Here is a 19,945-nt window from a genome sequence, read left to right on the forward strand (position 1 = left end):
TATATATATATATATATATATATATATATATATATATATATATTTATTTATATATATATTTATTTATTTATTACACCCACTGGGTGAGCCTTACATTTTGTTTATTACCATATATAGTCATAAACGTGAACATTTGCCTACATAGGTATTTATAACGTTCGTGTTGGGGCACGTTTTGTGTTATGGACTTTTTCCAAGTTGTATAGTCGGGTATTTTCCATAGTACCTAGTGTAAATAATGACTACTTTGTATCTTTCTATCGAATGTGATAGCCAGTTATTAGGTTTTGTTTAAGGTATCGAATACCTAAACCAAGGTTACTGTTACGAACATAAAATGTGCGTGTGTGAAATGACTATAAAGTTTCTAGTTTTTTTTTTTTTTTTAAATATCGCATTGTGTAACGTAAAATACTGTTGTTATGGACTTAAATTTATTTTTGTCAACTTGAAGATGGTTATTACTCGATCAAGAGCAAATAGTGTTATGACTGAAAATAATTTGCTGGTTTTAATTAGAACTGGTAATTCTATGATGACCCAACTGTTTCTGTTACGGTTGTGAGTACGGAATGCTCGCGACCGCCTGTCGTCACAGGCACAGCTGAACAGCGTGTTCCGGCCTTCTAGTGACGTGGCTGAGGCGGGCACCATACCGTCATGCCCGCCAGTCACTACAGTTCCACCTGTTGAACTTGGCGTGTACAGCGCTACCGTCGCCTCTTACTGCACCTGCTTCAGCGTTTGCACTCGCACTATAGAGTACAATTACTGCGTGTCCACAAGTAGCAATTAATTTACCTTATGTCTCCTGATTAGCATGCCTATGCTGCACATCAAGTTCTGCCAACATCTATTACTCATGCTACGTCGTCCACGCCGTATGTACATCGCAAAGTGACGTGCCCACGCACACAAGTGCAGTAGTGTTGCCGTCGATGTATGCACCGCTTTATATGCATCCTGCTACTGTTCACTTCATTCCGTCAGATACTTACCTTCGCTGCTAATGCCTTCACCTGCAGATAATACTAACAGTCATCAAACTCACCTTGATAACGCGTCGCATAGTTCTGTAGCGGGTCATATCAAAAGACCGGTGTGAACAACGTACGAATGCCTACCGCTATTAGCCAGCTACCTTAACGCTAGTAATTCCATCACTCAGTACGAGAGATTGCATGTCAGACCTACCCACGCGTAATTGTAAATAAAAACTTAAGATCATCAGCTCCACAGTTCTGATCCTGCTACTGCATTTACCTTTATTTTTAGCGATTATTGATGATCTCAGATTGAAAACGCAACCAACCGCTGTCGGAGGAAATCTTGCCAGGTGTACTGCACATACATCTCATACAAGATACTGGCTTAGTGCTTCATTTTAGCAATAATTCTATAATTGTAGCAGATAACAGTCTTATCTGCGGTGACTCTTAAGAGTTTCCAAATGACCCGTATCTAAATGCATTATGTCGTTTAAAATAAACAAACATGAATTATCTTTGAGGTGACAAGCAAGCATACGGCCCACCTGATGTTACCGCTCCTGAAAAATACTCAATTCGGTATTTTTTTTATGTTTATTATCTTAAAACTCCGTCAATTATAAACCGATTAGATTTTTTTTTTTATTTTAAAGGATATACTTAGAGATTGGAATCAATTTATTTGAATTAATATTATTTTAATTTAATTTAGTATTTTTTTCGAAACCGGTTCTATATTCTAGTTTTTAAATCAAAATAGCTGGTTTTATCTTAAATGATTTTTTTATGGGATACAATTTTTATTGAAGAATACTGTAGTCTTATGGGACAACCTTGACAGGGAGCAAATCAAAATTGTTAATGTTAACAACCACAACAAGCCTAATTAATAGAAATACACGACTGCCCTGCCAAATGAATACTAAGTAAATAAGTTACATATATGTAAAGTTTATGTAAACAAACAGTTTTCAAATGTGTGCTTTCAAATGAAGGTTTTTGATTTGATATCCATATCCAATAAAAAAAAATTATGTATGATTGTTTTAAATCATCATTTAAAAAAAAATCTTCTATAAGTAGCCTACATTATTAGTGAGTAACATAGACTATATATTACTTCCTATATACTCTTGAAAAGCCAGGGTTGATCGCTTGTATTAAATATAGTTTTCAGTCTCTTTTATTAAAAAACAAATGGCGTCACATTCGACACACCCGAGTATTGAATTATATATATACAGCCAGTGTCACTCGACATGATGTAGGAAATCTAACGATACAAAAAAAATCTAAAAACTATTCAAGCTGGGGATGGGGGGGGATTGTAAGTAATGCGGACTACCAGTCCCATTGCTAGCAATATATCCCGTCAGGTCGACCTCTACGTAGTCCCCCTTGGAAACCATCGTGCTATATTCCCATACCATTATCAACCATTAAAAAAATCTATTCAAGCGTTTAGACTTTATGGTGTAATAAACTTACGCGCAACATGAAACCTAAGAACATTACACCTTTATTGGGCAGTCGTGTAAAAGTACAGACGAATCTAGAATGTCAAAGTCGATTACAAATTACAGTTTGCTCGCTGCTTTAGATGCCATTTTACGGAGCTCCTTCCTCAATATCTTTCCACTTGGATTCTTGGGTATTGCAGTGACGAAACGAACCCCACCACGCAGATGTTTAGGGTTTGATAACTGAAAAAAGAAATGTTAAATGTTAATCATACTACGTGCTGGTAGCGGCTGCGATTCTTTTTTTAATGAAATGATAAACCTGCCTAAACGGTTTTACGGTCGTAAAATTAAAAGCCAAAACCTTGGGTTATATGGATAATACATATTACTATAGACTCCAAATAATTGGGGATAATTGAGATCAGGAAAATAATGACAAACCCACCTACGCTGACGAGGTTCCAATGAGTCATTACGCCGTTTAATTGACTCAATGTAACTTAAAAATTAACTATTATGGTTTCCAGGGGGAACCATATGAATATCGATCTGAGAGCGCATATTACCAGCAATGGAGCCGCTTCTATTCGTAATTCATAATTCCTTTTTCCTATAACTTCAAAAGAATTCATGCGCCACTTTAACCTAAATAAATTAAATATTAGTCTTATTCAATGTCTATTAGCTGAACCCAAATCAGAAATATTTGACCGTCTCTGTAAATTATTGATACTTATTAATAGCTCTCCTTCCGTGTCTAAGGAAAGTAGATAAAACTTTATTTAAGGAATCAGTTCAGTGTACGATAGGGCTGATATACGTGAAGAAGGTAAAAGCTCTTAAAATAAAAAAAAAAACTTCACATGATAATTTATAAATAAAATTTTATATGTAGATTTTGCTTCACAACAAATAAGTTTTTGTTCCATAAAGAAAATCGGAATTTTTAAATGTCACAAAATTAGAAAGTGGCCAACTTCTGCGAATATAAAAAAAAAAAATTAATACTCGTTCTTCTGAATTGGTGAAGTAATAACTTAATATAGTTGCAATAAAATTCCGATGAACTAAAAACCAATAAGGTTTTGTAAGTTGCTTAAAAACAAAAATACTCCTTCTAAAAATATATCTTTGAATATCAAATAATTTATGCTATTTTAGTGTTCCTTGAAAGAGTACGCTGGTACGCTGGAAGCTGCTCTCTGAGCTACTGCTGAAATAGCGCAGGTGATGAAGAGGATTCCATCGCTGGGACTGGAAGTAGTGCCCCCAAAATATGAGGCCATTCTATTCCACGGACGCGAAACGAGATTTCCGTACAAAATAATCAAGTTAATTTTTTTTTTTGTGAAATACAAATTTACGGTTTTCGGATTTTTTTATTTACTTATGCTACGTTTGTTAAATTTCGTGATTCTAAGTGTATAGGTTTTGATTCCTTTTGCGAATGTCAAAATATGCGATATAAATGGAACATAAACGGACGTATCTTTTGATTGCGTCGATTTAGAAGCATGATTGTTTCATTGCTTTAAGAGATTGCAGACCTGAGTATATGATATTATAAAAGTGATCCTATAAGGGTTAGATTTTTCCTTTGGAGGTACGGAACCCTAAAGTATACATTTTATCTATACTATAATGAATCCGACTCATCTTTGATATTTCTTAATTAATACATCACAGTACGAGTATATTCACAAAACTCGCAATTCTACGCACCCTCTCCGCAACGAACGCCTGGATTTCCTTCTCAGTGACCGTTTTCCCTGGCCGCTTCACCACGAACGCCAGTGGCACTTCTCCGGACTCCTTGTGCTTCAGGCCCACCACACCAGCGTCCTGCACCGCCTCGTGTTGCAGTAACAACGCTTCTATTTCAGCTGGTGGTACCTATTTATTTATTTACTCTTTATTCCATCACTTAAAGATCAATACAAAGACATACCAAAACCTAATTACGGTTGCCAACCTGCCTGCCAAGCATGGCAACTGCTGGCAAAACTCCACTTAACTGTCCACAGCTGGACCTATGTCTTCCCCATAAGTGGTGTTTTGCTAATAGTCGCCACGCTTGGCAAGCGGGTTGGCAACCGCAGTTAGGCTTTTAAAGATGTTTTAAGAAGAACGCTGCTGCCCATCCCTCGTCCTCCCTTAGTCGCCTCTTATGACACCCACGGGAAAGGAAGGGGTGGCCCATTACATGCCGGGGTATACACGGCAATATACCTATATAAAATAATATCACTTATTTCATCACTAGCTTTTACCTGCGACTTCGTTTGCATGACCGGGATATGTTCATTGGCTAGGATAAAAACTAGCCTATAACCTTCTACGTCTTGTGAAAACCAAATTTCATAGTGATTCGTTAAACCATTAAAGCGCTATGAAGTAACAAAACAAAATCACCTTCACAATTCCAATATTGATAAGGATTACCTACCCACAAAACTCTTTCATTTGATTGATCTACACTAATATTATAAAGAGGAACGATTTGTATTTTTGTGTGTATGTTTGTAATGAATAAACTCGAAAACTATCCTGCCAATTTAAAAAAATATTTCACCATATGAAAGATACATTCACCCTGAGTAACATAGGCTATATTTGTTGCTAGAAAAGATTAGGAATCCTTACTTAAACTTTAGTAACGTAACTCCAAGGTGTAAAAAAATGCTATAAAGTTTTTTCGTCGCGTGGGCTGCGGCAACTATTGGTGATCGAACAATAGTATGTTCTACAATATTGAATAAAACATCAATAACTACAAAAAACTTCGCGATACTATATGTCCAATTATTATCTTTATCTCACAATAACCACTTTTTAAAATGTTGTAAAAATGTCCAACCGTGCGAAGCCGGGACGGGCCGCTAGTCTTTAATAATAACAGAGTTGACAAAATATACACTACCTGTCATCTTATGTTAGCAGCCATTTTGTAAGAATAATTGACAAAAAATAGAATATATAAGATAAAATGATAAAAGATTCCCAAAAAGTCATTGGGGATTGGAAGTCGGGAGATTTGTAAACACCATTAAAAAGTCTGAGATGATTCCCAGAAATCAATCAAATCTATATATATAAAAATTAATGCCACATTTCGTTGAAATTTTTAACTCGAGAACGGGTTCACCTATCCAAACCGAATGTTTAGGCTTTGTTCGGACTATTTAGTAGATGGTTTATGTGAAGTTTGCATAAAATCGGTCGAGCGGTTCTTCATTTATCAGATTTTTTGTAACAAATGAATTCAATAAATGACGGATCGTTTCGTTAAAGGGGATTTTTGTGTCAAATTCAAACTTTTTTTAAGATGGTGATTGTGCTGTCAAATTGAAACTTTTTTCAGTGTTGACAGTACAAGCACGTTGTTATGTCATTCATGCGGTCATTTCATTTTGGACGTGCTTCGATTAAAGCAAATTATTAGCGATATTGATGTTAACATTTTTTTTATTATTATTTCACTTTATATGTAGCGAAGCACGTACCGGGCCGCTAGTAGCCTATATTTTACAAGGAATTTACAAGTACCTGAAAAGCTTTATACTTGATGAGCTCCTTTAGTCGGTCGACGATAAAGAAGTATTTGTCGTCATCGTAGTAGCCAATGTCGCCCGTTTTAAAGAAGCCTTCGTCGTCAAAATCGTCCGTCTTATCTTTGCCGATATAACCTTTCATTATTAGAGGTCCCTTGAAGCACAATTCGCCGTGTACATTGGGACCTACCGGCTTTCGAGTCTCGATATCGACGACCTATAAATAAAAAAATATATATATAAAAAAAAGTTTATTTGGTAACATTATTAATATGTAATTGATTTCAGCACCTTTTTTTTTTATACAACTTAGAATGGCAAACAAGCTGACGGCCCACCTGATGGAAAGAGGTAACCCTCGCCTATAGACATGAGCAGTACCATGGACATAACAGAGTATACTGTTTCGCCCATGATACCCCCCATGCGTTGCCATTCCTGAGGACTCAGATGTTATTCCTCTGTAACCAGTGAATTCACGCCATATTCCATCTTTCAAACCGAAACACAGCCATGTAATCACATGGTGAACTTAACATCCGTCCGGTGTTAAGTCCACCATATGTACATACATAGTTTCACTGTATATTAAAGTTTAAATAAATAAATATTGCTCGCCGGGGCACACAGCTCCGGCATAGAATGGGCCGCGCCTACTTTTCCCGTGGGTGTCGTTAGACGCGACTAAGTGAAGGCGAGGGATGGGCAACAGCGTCCCTCTTAAAACATCACTAAAAGCCTAACTGCGGTTGCCAACCCGACAGCCAAGCGTGACAACTCCTGGCAAAACTCCCCTTATGGGGAAGACTTACGTCCAGTAGTGGACAGTTAACAGCTTAAGAACAAATAAATATCAGCCATTAACTGTCCACTGCTGGACATACTCGTAGGCTTTGGCAATGTTCTAAGATACCCATCCCTTGACATTTAATTTCGTTTAATCACGACACTCACGAGAAAGGAAGTGGTGACGAATTCTATATGCCGTAACCACACGGCAAATAATACATAATAATTATCACTTATCTACATATTAACCTTTCAAATACCTGTTTTATATTATGAAACATTGATAAGATAAGATGTAAGTGTATGTTAATCTTATCTGTACGTAAAAAACGTCAGTGGAATATTATTTTTTATCTTTATTATATTCAGATTGATTTTTCATGTAGATTTTGCTCTGTAAAAGACTTCGACCATTTTTTTATGCAACTTAGAATGGCAAACAAGCTGACGGCCTACCTCTGATGGAAAGTGGTAACCGTCGCCTATAGACATGAGCAGTACCATGGACATAACAGAGTATACTGTTTCGCCCATGATGGGGGTATCATGCGTTGCCATTCCTGAGGACTCAGGTGTTATTCCTCCGTACCTAGTAAATTCACGCTATATCCCACCCTTCAAACCGAAACACAGCCATGCAAACACAACTGCTTCACGGTTGAAACACGAATGAGACAGAAGTACCCAAGCAATCGACTTTTGTACAGTCTCCCTAATAAATAAATAAATAAATAAATATTTTAATTCCACAAACCTTAGCGACAGTGCCAGGCGTCACTAATCCGACGCTGCCAGCCTTCCCCTGCTTGGCATTTTGAAATAAGGTCCTAACTACAGCCAGCGTAGTTTCCGTCATTCCATAACCTTGAGTCACTGCAATTATATTTGGAAACCTGTGGACAAATAACGAACAAAATACACACATTACGCAGGCATGCAACTCCCAATATAGAATAGGCCACCACCTCTTTTCCCATGGGTGTCGTAAGAGGCGACTAAGGGAACTTATGGTGGAGATGGAAAAAGTGGAGGGTCATAATTACCACTACGTTCAGAAGAATCTGTAAAAAACTCAGCAGCAGACTTTTACAAATTAATTTATACTTGTATACAAAATAATTTTCCATCGGGTGGGCCGTCAGCTTGTTTGCCACTCTAAGTAGCATAAACAAATACAAAATAAATGTATTCCGAACCTTTCTAAAAGAAATATTAAAAAACTATAATTTTTTTTTATACCACTGAGGTGGCAAGCAAGCTGATGGCAACAACGACAACAACAAGCAACGGCCCACCTGATGGTAAGCGGTTACCGTACCGTAAATGCACATGATTAAAAAAATTAAATCAACAAACATAAAATAAATTGCCATCTACGAGTAATTAAGAATTTTCTTCTTTCTTAAAGTCTAAAATTGTAAAAATAAACAATTTCTACCTAGACGAAGTCAGGAATCGTCGTTAGTATAAAAAAAAATTAATGTGTCGTAATTAATAACTAAAGAAAGTAGCTTAAAAAACTATTCGAGCGAGTTAAACCCAAATTTGCAATAATATCGCGTACATACAAAATGAATCAACATCTAACACTCTAACATTGGGGGGAAAAGGGATTGTTAGCAATGGAGTTTGACAGCCCCATTGCTAGCAATATGCCTTATTAGGTCGACGTCCATTTGGTTCCTCCCGGAAACCATCGTGAACAATTCTTGTTGTCGTCACGATGAGCTAACTGACCTCATCCTCATCTATCATCCTTCACTGGTGCCCCGCCGGTGGACACCGATAGCGCGGGTGGGGTTACCATTCCGTTATCACCCATTAAAAAAAAACACTAACATTTCAAAGTCGGTTAATCACTTACTTAGTTTTCACAATACTCAAAGTGTCGTTCTGCAATGGAGCACCACCGGAGTAAATGAGTTGCACCGAACTCAGGTCGTATTGCGCTTCGGACTTGCACGCCGCCACCAATACTGGCGGCACTATATTCAAATGAGAAATCTGTAAGGAAACATTAAAATAATAACAAAAAAAAGTCATGAGGTACGACACGAAATCAGTTTCTAATCTATACAAGTAGGGGGGAAAGGGATTGTTAGTAATGGGGTCAAATAGCCCCATTATTAGCAATATGCCCCGACAGGTCGACCTCCACGCGGTTCCCCCTGGAAACCACTGTGGTTAATTCTAGTTGAATTCGTCAGGATGGGCTAACTGACCTGCTTTTTCATCCTCACCAATTATCCCTTGTTGGTGCCCCGCCAGTGTATACCGATAGCGCAGGTGGGGCTACAATTCCATTATCACCCATTAAAAAAAAATCTATACAAGTATGTACATATTTTATTTATGTATGAATTCTCCAAGATGGGCTAACTGACCTGCTTTCATCCTCATTAGTCATCTATCACTGGTGCCCCGCCATTGTACACCGATAGCGCAGACGGGGTTACCACACCATTAAAAAAAACCCGTCATGATGAATACAGCTGTAATTCAACACGATGGTTTCCAAGGGGGACCACGTGGAGGTCGACCTGACGGGATATATTGCTAGCAATGGGACTGATAGTCCGTATTACTAACAACCTCCCCCCCCCCATATAAGCAGTTATCTGCCAATGCTGGAATATTTTATGGTCTTAGTAAGGGAATAGGGATAATATTACTAATTACTAACCTTATACCTTTCAATTGTACGTAAATAAAGATCCAGCTCGAACTTAGACAAGTACACGAGAGATCTTCCCAAAACAAGCGAGTTAAATGTGCCCACCAAGCCCATCGTGTGGTACCAGGGTGTAATAATTAGTCCCATTGTATTAGGATCTACGGCGCTAGGTCTGGAACAAAATATTATTATCAACCGACTTCAAAAAAGGAGGTTCTCGATTCGGTTGTGTTTTTCTTTGTAGTGTTTGTTGAGAATTCTTCTCTTTATCTACAAGGATATACTTACAGCTGGATGACGTAGAAATATTATCTAAATCGATTCTGTAATGTCATCATCATCATTTCAGCCATTGTCCGTCCACTGCTGGACATAAGCCTCCCCCATAGACTGCCTTAAAGAATGGTTCTGAGCCACCAGCATCCGCTGACTCCCTGCAATGCACTTCAGGTCGTCACTCCATCTAGTGGGATGTCGTCCTACTGCGTTTGCCCGTACGGGGTGGCCACTCAAGAACCTTTCTTCCATTCTGTTGTTTATCAAAATCAAAATAACTAAATTTGCCACAATTGAAGTCTGTTTTTTTCGTGGAACACGATTTAACTGTTATTATCGAAATGAAACACTTAAACATACAGGTAGCGACATCTGTTTACCATTTATGTGTAACATTCTTTTAATAAAATTGTCAGTTCTCCGTTCGAATCATAACATTTTTTTATACAACTTAGAATGTATTAACTTAACATGACATTTTACTTTAAATTTTACTTCTCAAAATACAGTACATTGTCTATACTTTATTTATAAAAAAATCTAGTTTTTAAAGGTTCGTTACAAAACATTAAAGTATTCTTATGATGCGATTTTGCCCGTATGTCTGCTTGTCTTTCTTTTTTATTACAATTTAGAAAGGCAAATAAGCTGACGGCCCACCTGGTGGAAAGTGGTAACCATCACTTATAGATGTGAAAGTACCATGGACGTAACAGTATACTCTATCGCCCATGATAACCCTCATACGGAGGGGGGAAGGGATTGTTAGTAATGCGGACTGCCAGTCCCATTACTAACAATATAAGGTATATTGCTAGCAATGGGACTGGTCTGGTCAGGTCGACCTCCACGTGGTCCCCCCTGGAAATCATCGTACTGAATTCCGGGTGCATTTATCACGATGGGCTAACTGACCTGCCTTTTTATCCTCACCTATCACCCCTCACTGGTGCCCCGCCAGCATATACCATTAGCGCAGGCGGGGTTGCCATTCCATTATCATTTATTAAAAAAAACCCCTCATGCGTTGCCATTCCTGAGGACCAATATGTTCTATCTGTCTGTCACAATATTATATCTCGGCAACAACTGATGCTTTTTTAGGGTTCCATACCTCCAAAGAAAAAAACGGAACCCTTATAGGATTACTTCGTTTTCCGTCTGTCCATCTATCTGTCAAGATCCTTTTTCTTAGATACTCGTGGAGATATCACGTTGAAAATAATATCATATACGCAGGTCTGCAACCTCTTAAAGCAGTGAAAAACTCAAGCTTCTAAATCGACGCAATCAGAACATATATCCTTATCGCATATTTTAACATTCGCAAAGGGAATCAAAACCTATAGGGTACTTCCCGTTGACATAGAAACGTGAAATTTGGCAAGAAGCAATACCACGCAGCATAAGTAAAGGAAAAAAAATTAAAACCGTAAGTTTGTATTTATTCCACAAAATTTAGACTTTTGTACGGAACCCTCGTTGTGCGCGTCCGACTCGCACTTGACCGGCTTTTTATAGTAAGAAAGCGGTAAAATAATAATAAATAATATTAATAAAGCAAACAAAGTTATCATTTATTCGTGTTATCGCACATTCAGAGTCCTCTTATAATATTTGCTTTAAAATCTCCTTACAGATATATATTTTTTATACCACTGAGATGGCAAACAAGCATTTTTTTATACAACTTAGAATGGCAAACAAGCTGACGGCCCACCTGATGGAAAGTGGTAACCTATAGACATAAGCAGTACCATGGACATAACGGAGTATACTGTTTCGCCCATGATACCCCCCATGCATTGCCATTCTTGAGGACTTAGGTGTTATTCCTCTGTACCCAGTAAATTCACGCCATATCCCACCTTTCAAACCGAAACACAGCCATGCAAACACAACTGCTTCACGGTTGAAACACGAATGGGACAGAGGTACCCAAGCAATCGACTTTTGTACAAAGTCTGCCTCTGGTAAAATTTCCATAGCACCAATCTGTAAGTATATCCTTTCAGATAAAAAAAGAACTTTCCATATCGATTAACTAACTGATTTAGAATTGGAAACCTCCTTTTCAAAGTCGGTTGAGGGGAACGTAACCACAAGAACACAGCAATATACAAAAGATCATACAAACTACATGAAGTGAGGACATTCAAATGCGTCAGCATGACTCCCTTCGGCAGTCCAGTTGTTCCTGATGAATACAGTATGAACAGTGCGTCGCTCCCACCACACACGTCGGCCACTGTGAACTCCTCATATCGGACGTCCCTCGTCAATCGATTAGTGACTATAATGCCCGATTTTGCGTCACCACTAATCGGTAACACTAGATCCCTGTAAAGCAGCACGTCACTGGGACATTTGTCACCGAACACGATGATCTTCTTCAAAAAGGTGAGCGATCGAAGTGTTTTCTCCTGTTTCTCGTAAAATGACGGCGAACAAAAAACGTAATTTGGCTCCGCTATGCCCAAAATGTGTTTCAATTCACCTGAAAAGATAATTATTTTATAAAATACACACATACACACACATACAATGTTACTAGAGAGAGGTTTTGTACAACGGTCCTTAAATAAGGTTCTGTGGGGAAGGGATTGTTACTTATACCCTGTCAAGTTGACCTCCACGTGGTCCCCCCGAGAAACCATCGTGCTGAATTTCATGATGGGCTAACTAGCCTGCCTTTTTATTCTCACTTATCATCCCTCACCGCCATTCCATTATCATCCATAAAAACGTATTTATTATCACCAGAGGGAGACTCTGTACAAAAGTCGTTTGCTTGGGTACCTCTGTTCCATTCGTGTTTCTACCGTAAAGCAGTTGTGTTTGCATGGCTGTGTTTCGGTTTGAAGGGTGGGATATGGCGTGAATTTACAGGGTACAAAGGAATAAAACCTGAATCCTCAAGAATGGCAACATATTGGGGGTATCATGGGCGAAACAGTATACTCTGTTATGTCCATGGTACTGCTCATGTCTAAAGGCGATGGTTACCACTTTCCATCAGGTGGGCCGTCAGCCTGTTTGCCATTTTAGCTTGTATAAAAAAAAAGTATTTTTTACATGACATCCCCGTCGAGGAATACCTGGCAATCTTATAATACGAGGTAATCGGGTGATTCCCCTGTTAAGTTGTTGGCAAATTTCTTTAACACTATTGCATTGAAGTATTCTATTAGGGAAAGTCCCGTCTTACTTCAACAACAAACATATTTTAGGGCTGTACACTTCTTGTGTATAATTCTTACTTGACAAATATTCTAATTAACTTTGTATACGTGTTTGTTATTAGTTACTGTCTTTTACCCGCGACTTCATCCGCGTGACTGAGATAATAATATGCTTACTTTCCAAGATAAAAAGTATTCTACATCATTCTTTTTCTCATCCCTCACTGGTGCCCCGTACCGAGAAATACATAGGAGGTGCATATTTGAATAGGGAAAAAAAAATAAAGCTATATTATCACTGGTCATGGCTGGAAAGAAGCCATATAGTATATTTAAAAAAAGAAAAAGAATGATTTGAATTTTAGTATACCATTCTTGTATCTCTTTGTGTAATGTTTTATAACTATAATTTTGTTATGTAAATAAATATAAAAAACACTAGTGGAACTATAAAAGTGGTATCATTTTGGAGTACGTCGTCTAATCACTCTATAAAAAAATTCACGTACCGTTCTTTTTACGAATGTAATGAAAATCTTAACTAGACGATGTTTATATTTATTAAATTATATATTTAAGATATTTAAGGTAAATTGATGTTTGAGATCTAAAAAAAGACTAATTAATACTACCTCTCACTTTAGTATTAGTACTATTATATTTTCTGTCTTCGTTTTCCTTCGTCATATTTTTTCTGTTGTATGTATGCTGTTAAGTATGTGTATGTTATGTATATATTCAATTGTGTATATATTATATATGTATGTGTATGTATGTATGTATATATGTTTGTATATGATAATATTTATATAATAGTGCGCCACCTACCCTTTGTCTTTTTCTCAATGTCTTCTACCCAAAGGTTGTCTGGAAGAGATTGCTTAGCGATAAGGCCGCCTTTTGTATCCCTTCTCATTAATATTTACTGTATTTATTATTTCTCTTTTTACTTGGTGCAATAAAGTGTAAAATAAATAAATAAATAAAAAAATGACAATACAATATTTTTTGAAAATTTTGCCTATCCTCTATCTGTATATTTTTTCCAGAATCACGCACAAAGTACTGCACCTAATTGCATACGATTTTTACACTTGTATTCCTAAAGGTTTAATTTAAAATATGGTGAATATTTTATCTTAATCCGCCATCTAGAAGCGATCTATTTCGTAGTTTTCTTACTTGAGAAATTCGAATACGAAGTATACAGCGACCAAAAGTTAGTCATTAAAAAAGTTAAAAAAAAGGTAATACAGTATTTACCAGCAGTATATCCAGGATTTACAGGTGACAACACAGCCCCAGTACAAACGGTGCCGATCACAGCACTCCAAAACTCCTTTCTGCTTTCCGTGCATATAGCTACCACGTTTCCCTTTCTCACGCCTATATGTGTGAGTGAGACGGCGACATTCATAGAGTCTTGTAGCAGTTCGCCAAAAGTGTAAACCTCGTGAGTGGCTGCGTTTATCTATAACAAGGAACTTTATGGAACAATTTTTTCCTTATAAATGTATGCATTTTTGCAGGAATCAAAAAAATAAAATTGTTGCGTCTCGATTTCTACGTCTAAGGGATCAGCCAATTGGGGTTCCATAAAATTTTGTAAAACACAATTCAAATAAACACATTAAGAGGAAGTGCATCTTTTTCACTTCTAATTAAATTATTCAAAAAAAAAAACTAGTCAAAACGCATATAGGCTAATACAAAAACTGTAGAAATTTAAAACGTAGATTTTGCTCTACGAAAATAGCTGGGAGCTTCTAAAAATACTGACAGATGATTCGTAGATACATTGGATTTAAAATATTTCAATTTCAACCTTTTTTTGACGGAGTCACCCGTCCTCGTGATCGAAGAATGAGTATGTTCACTGGTAAAAATAAAACTAGTCTTATGTCCTTCTCCGTTGCATATAGTAAGTACAATACTAAATTTCACGATTAGTTAAGCGAATTATGCTTACTAAAATCACAAATATGAAAATGTGATTGTTTATTTGTTTGTTACCTCTTGACAGCTTAACGGGTTAACAAATTATTATAAAATTTAGTAATGAGAACATAGGCTACTTTTATCCCACTCGGTGAATATATCCCGATCTTATAAACGAACCAGAGGGAGACTTTGTACCAAAGTCGTTTGTTTGGGCACCTCTGTTCCATTCGTGTTTCTACCGTGAAGCAATAATTTGCATAGCTGGTAAAATAAGTCGTTTTAATTGCAAGTCAATAGGCCACCAGCAAGTAATAAAATAAAAACAAATTTCGAATGGAAAGTCTTAAAAAGAGCAAGTTTAATAAAAGCTTGTAAAAACTCACAAAGGCGGGTTTATCTTTAAACTGATACGCTCTTCTCAAGAAATATTCACCGAAATTCAAATTCGCCGGCACCCAAACTTCGTCTTCGGAATATACGTACAAATTATTTTTTAACATTTTCAATTTATTAATGACACACGTACGTATTGATAAACGACGTTTAGATCACTGCAGTGTATTGTACAGAACTCTTATCACACTTTATATATTATGTTATCATTTAACGACCTTTGCAGCTCAGTGGTTTAGCACGTTTCAGGCGAAATTTTCAAGTTCATTTCTTAAGAATACGAGATGTTTTATCTAAATCAGTGTTTTTCAAAGTGTGGGCCGCGACCCCTTGGGGGGTCCCCGAGCCTCAACAAGGAGGTCGCAGAAGGTCTCGAAGCAGTAAAAATCAACAGTTACATTACAATACATTAATCGATCAATAATACCTAATGAAGTATCTATAACAGACATCGATTACATGTCTGCTTTAGATATTTTATTATGTATTGTTTATTTTATGGATACCTAATTGTAACTATAAATACAACTGTACGGATTTCATAATTGTAACAATAAAATTCATACACATTCGAAACTGTGGGGGGAAGGGGGTCGCAAGATATTTATACATAATAAGGTTGTCGCGTCATGAACAAGATTGAAAAACACACACAAATCTAAATATTAGCTGTTTCAGTTTGACATATTTTTTTGTAAATGGAATACAGCCCATTTCGATCGCTGATAATGGATTTTATAAATAGATTTTTTTTTAATTCGGCTATTTATTTCATATATGTTTCAGTTTATACTCTATAAACAAATTACCATGTTATTTGTTTTTATTTTATTAACTTGAGATCAACAACAAGATCACAATACAAATACAATGGGGGGAAAGGAATTGTTAGTAATGGAGACTGAGAATCCCATACCTGGTTGGGTATATTACTAATATATAGGTCGAGCTCCTCGCGGTTCTCCCTGGAAACTATCATGGTTAATTCCTGATGAATTCATCATGATGGGCTAACTGGCCTGTTTTCATTCTCATCGATCACCCCTCACTGGTGCTCCGCCAGCGTATCCCGTTAGCGCAGGCGGGGTTACCATACCACTTCCACCCATCAAAAAAAAAAAATACAAATACAGTTTACATCCACTTATCTTATATCTTCGGCATGTTATTATTGTAATCTCAGGAATGATGGTCACTTATCTTTATTCTAAGTCTTTTATTTATTTTTTTCTAAATTACTTTCTATGTACAAATATTATCTAATAACAATTTTACATTATCAGTCATTAAAATTCGTAAGATAAGATAGGTATATTACATATTATTTGAATATGTTGATATAACATTACAGTTTCTCATATGAATAAGATAATTATCATGCTATCAGTCGTTAACTATCCTCTACTGAACAAAGCCTTTGCCATAAACGGGGTAGTCGGTAGTTACCATGCTTGGCAAAAAGGTAGGAACCACAGTTAGGCTTTCATAAACGTTTTAAGAAGGACGCTGCTTTCCATCCCTTGACCTTAAGTCACCTCTTACGACACCCACAGAAAAGTAAGGCACAGGAAAGTGGAAACTTAGAATGACAAACAAGCTGACGGCCCACCTGATGGAAAGTGGTAACCGTCGCCTATAGACATGAGCAGTACCGTGGACATAACAGAGTATACTGTTTCGCCCATGATACCTCCCATGCGTTGCCATTCCTAAGGACTCAGGTGTTATTCCTCTGTACCATGTACATTCACGCTATATCCCACCCTTCAAACCGAAACACAGCCATGCAAACACAACTATTATGTCTGGGCTACATGGCAATGAATAAGATACATAGATATCTAATTATTATTAAGAATAATAATATAATTAATTAAAAAATGGACCGCATAACTGTACTAACTACCACCCACACTAACAAAACAAAACATTCTAACAGAAGAGCGTGCCATATGACGCGCATATAGCGTGCCATGCCATATCTACCTTCCAAAAATTATCATAATATTGTTTGGTACACAAATCTGGGAATATGTAAATAGCTAATTTATGGTGTAAACATAACTTTTTATTATTATTATTCTATATATAAACTGTTGATTTGAAAATCTAATATTAAAATAAATAAATAACCATATGGTGATATGGATGGAATAATATATCCCATCAAAAACATAATATATTCGTGCTCATCCCAGAACAGTCTAGCGCCTACCTTAGAATCTGAGCAAAGTTTTGCTAAAACGCGTCAAGGGTATATATATATTAATCTTTTATGAGGAGCCAGATCCCTCCTGGACAATAATCTCAAATACACCAATAAGTTAATCGAATTATCCCCTATTTCACTCCCTTAAGGGTAAAATTTTCAAAAAATGCTGAAAATCGTTTTTGGAAATTCTCCCCCTTTCGATAAGTCTGAAAATTTGTATGAGAACGTATATTTTTTAAACCGATTTAATTAGGGGGAAAGGATTATTAGTAATGGGGACTACGGCCCCACACATTGGGTGTGAATTAAAGGAACAAAATTTGTATGGGAAATATATTTTTAAATCTATTTGTATAATCTATTTTCCTTTGATATAAAAATATAGTTATATTATTATTATACATACAGAGTAATTTTAATTCTCACATCAAAAAAGAAATTTGGTACGCAAGGCTTTATTCTAACTTCAAACATAAGCAGGATATTTTATATACTAATGAACGCGGGTAAAGCCACAAGGTACAGCTAGTATATAGATAAAAATATATATAATTAATTTCATTTATACAATCTACAACCCCAAACATTTTAAAATGCCACGTCGCCAATACGAATCAAATGTTTTTACATTTAAAATCTTGGAAATTCAAAATTACTCAACTTTTTAAATTCATAACGTAGAATTATTGAGAAACGATATTAATATCGAAAATATCAAAACGGGTACACTTAAAATAGAAATCTCTATATTTTAAAGTCGATCAAAATAAATGTGACAACCCTAGAGAACGAATGCGGCATGACAGTAGATTTTTATGGCCGAGAAAACACTGTTTATACATTCATCCATTTAATAAATAAATCTTTATAGATTCCTTGTTAAATGGAGGGTAATGGAATATCGACCCCGCCTGCGTTATCGGTATACGCTGGCGGGGCACCAGTGACAGATGATAGGTGAGGATAAAAGCAAATCAATTAGCCCATCGTGATGAATTGAACAAGAATTAACCATAATGGTTTCTAGGGAAATCCGCGTGGGAGTCGACCTAATTATATTACTAGCAGCGGAATTTTTAGATCTCATTACTAACGATCCCTTTTCCTCCCTAAAGATTCCTTACATTGTGCTAATATAATATTAAAATATAATTAAAAGATTGCTGCTGATAAGACTTATCTCAGAGACATTATAATTAGGGTGTCTTTATAAAACTAATAGATCTCAACATAATCATCATCATCATCATCATCGGCCATTATCCCTCCACTACTGAACATAGGCCTCCCCCATAGACTGTCATAAAGAACGGTCTTGAGCCACTTGCATCCACTGATTCCCTGCAATGCATTTGAGGTCATCACTCTATCTAGTGGAGGATTGCCCTAAACTGCGTTTGCCTGTACGGGGTCGCCACTTAAGAACCTTTCTTCCCCATTGTTTGTCGATTCTTCGAGCTATGTGATCAGCACGTTGCCACTTCAGTTTGTTTTTCCATCGAGCTAAGTTGTGTTTGATCCTGGCATAGAATAGGCCACCCTTTTCTTCCTCGTGGGTGTCGTAAGAGGCGACTAAGGGAGGGCGAGGGATGGGCAATAGCGTCACTCTTAAAACATCTACAAGAACCTAACTGCGGTTGCCAACCCGCCTGGGTAGCGTGGCAACTAATGGCAAAACCATCCCAACCTTAAAAATAATAATATTTAGTAATTATGCTAGTCTGTCTGTATATTTAAACCGGCATCAAGCAAAAAGTACTGCAAAAAATTGGATGTTTACACAATTGTATTCCGGGAAGGTCTAATATTTATTGAATTATGTTAATCGAGCCCTTTCATTGTACATCCAATAGCGTCTCATTTACAAATGTCCTTTTAGTTTATTAGGTATTTTATATCTTCTAAATTCAATTTAACGTAACGTCACATATCTTATAACCAACAGACTATAAAAAAGCTTCCAATAATGTCTATTTTTTTAAAATATGATCCATAGATCAAAAGTTGACGAAATACATAAACATATATACATATGTACATATATGGGTCAAATTTATAATTCTTCAAATCTTTTTTGTTTTGTCGTAGTCGGTTAATTAATTTATATCTAACTCATCAACAAGTTCTCTGAAACTAATTAAATGTAAATTTAAATAAAAGGACGAAGTGGACGAAGCCGCGGACAAAACTCTATATTTAAGATTTTATTAAATTTTTATGAACTTAATTTTAAAAATATAGATATTGTTTCAAACCAAATGATGTTGATATGTTTAGATATGACTCAAACATCATAAAATTTCTATATATTGAAATTAAAATTTACTCGGGTAAAGTCACAAGCAAAAACTAATTATAAATATGAAATGCCTATAAGGTATATATTTAAGATAATAAAAGTATTTACCTACTGAATGCAAAAGTTAATTAAGTACCATAAAGATCGAATTATGAACTCTGAACACGGTCATAACA

The 19,945-nt window shown here is 36.4% G+C and overlaps 1 protein-coding gene across 1 annotated transcript; it reads right to left on the bottom strand.

The window, feature by feature from the left end:
- Positions 1-333: 333 nt before the first annotated feature.
- LOC113522308 (uncharacterized) lies at positions 334-15,434 on the bottom strand. The gene is made up of 9 exons (XM_052898263.1): positions 15,249-15,434; positions 14,188-14,395; positions 11,876-12,239; positions 9,476-9,638; positions 8,657-8,796; positions 7,547-7,685; positions 5,999-6,220; positions 4,175-4,345; positions 334-2,692 (listed from the first exon to the last, which is right to left on the bottom strand). The coding sequence occupies exons 1-9, from the start codon at positions 15,363-15,365 to the stop codon at positions 2,567-2,569; spliced, it is 1,650 nt and encodes a 549-aa protein (XP_052754223.1). The 5' UTR covers positions 15,366-15,434; the 3' UTR covers positions 334-2,566.
- Between the last annotated feature and the right edge of the window lie 4,511 nt (positions 15,435-19,945).

The sequence above is a fragment of the Galleria mellonella genome, unplaced genomic scaffold, assembly GCF_026898425.1.
Source record: "Galleria mellonella isolate WM207_F2 unplaced genomic scaffold, CSIRO_AGI_GalMel_v1 utg424, whole genome shotgun sequence".
NCBI lineage: Eukaryota > Metazoa > Arthropoda > Insecta > Lepidoptera > Pyralidae > Galleria > Galleria mellonella.

Bases quoted from the DNA above. Each gene is read 5' to 3' on its own strand.
- LOC113522308 (XM_052898263.1), bottom strand. From the start codon at position 15,365: ATGTTAAAAAATAATTTGTACGTATATTCCGAAGACGAAGTTTGGGTG. The intron at 12,240-14,187 runs GTAAATACTGTA...TTATCTTTTCAG, and splicing joins AAATCCTGGATATACTGCTG to GTGAATTGAAACACATTTTG. The intron at 6,221-7,546 runs GTTTGTGGAATT...TTTTATTTATAG, and splicing joins CGCCTGGCACTGTCGCTAAG to GTCGTCGATATCGAGACTCG.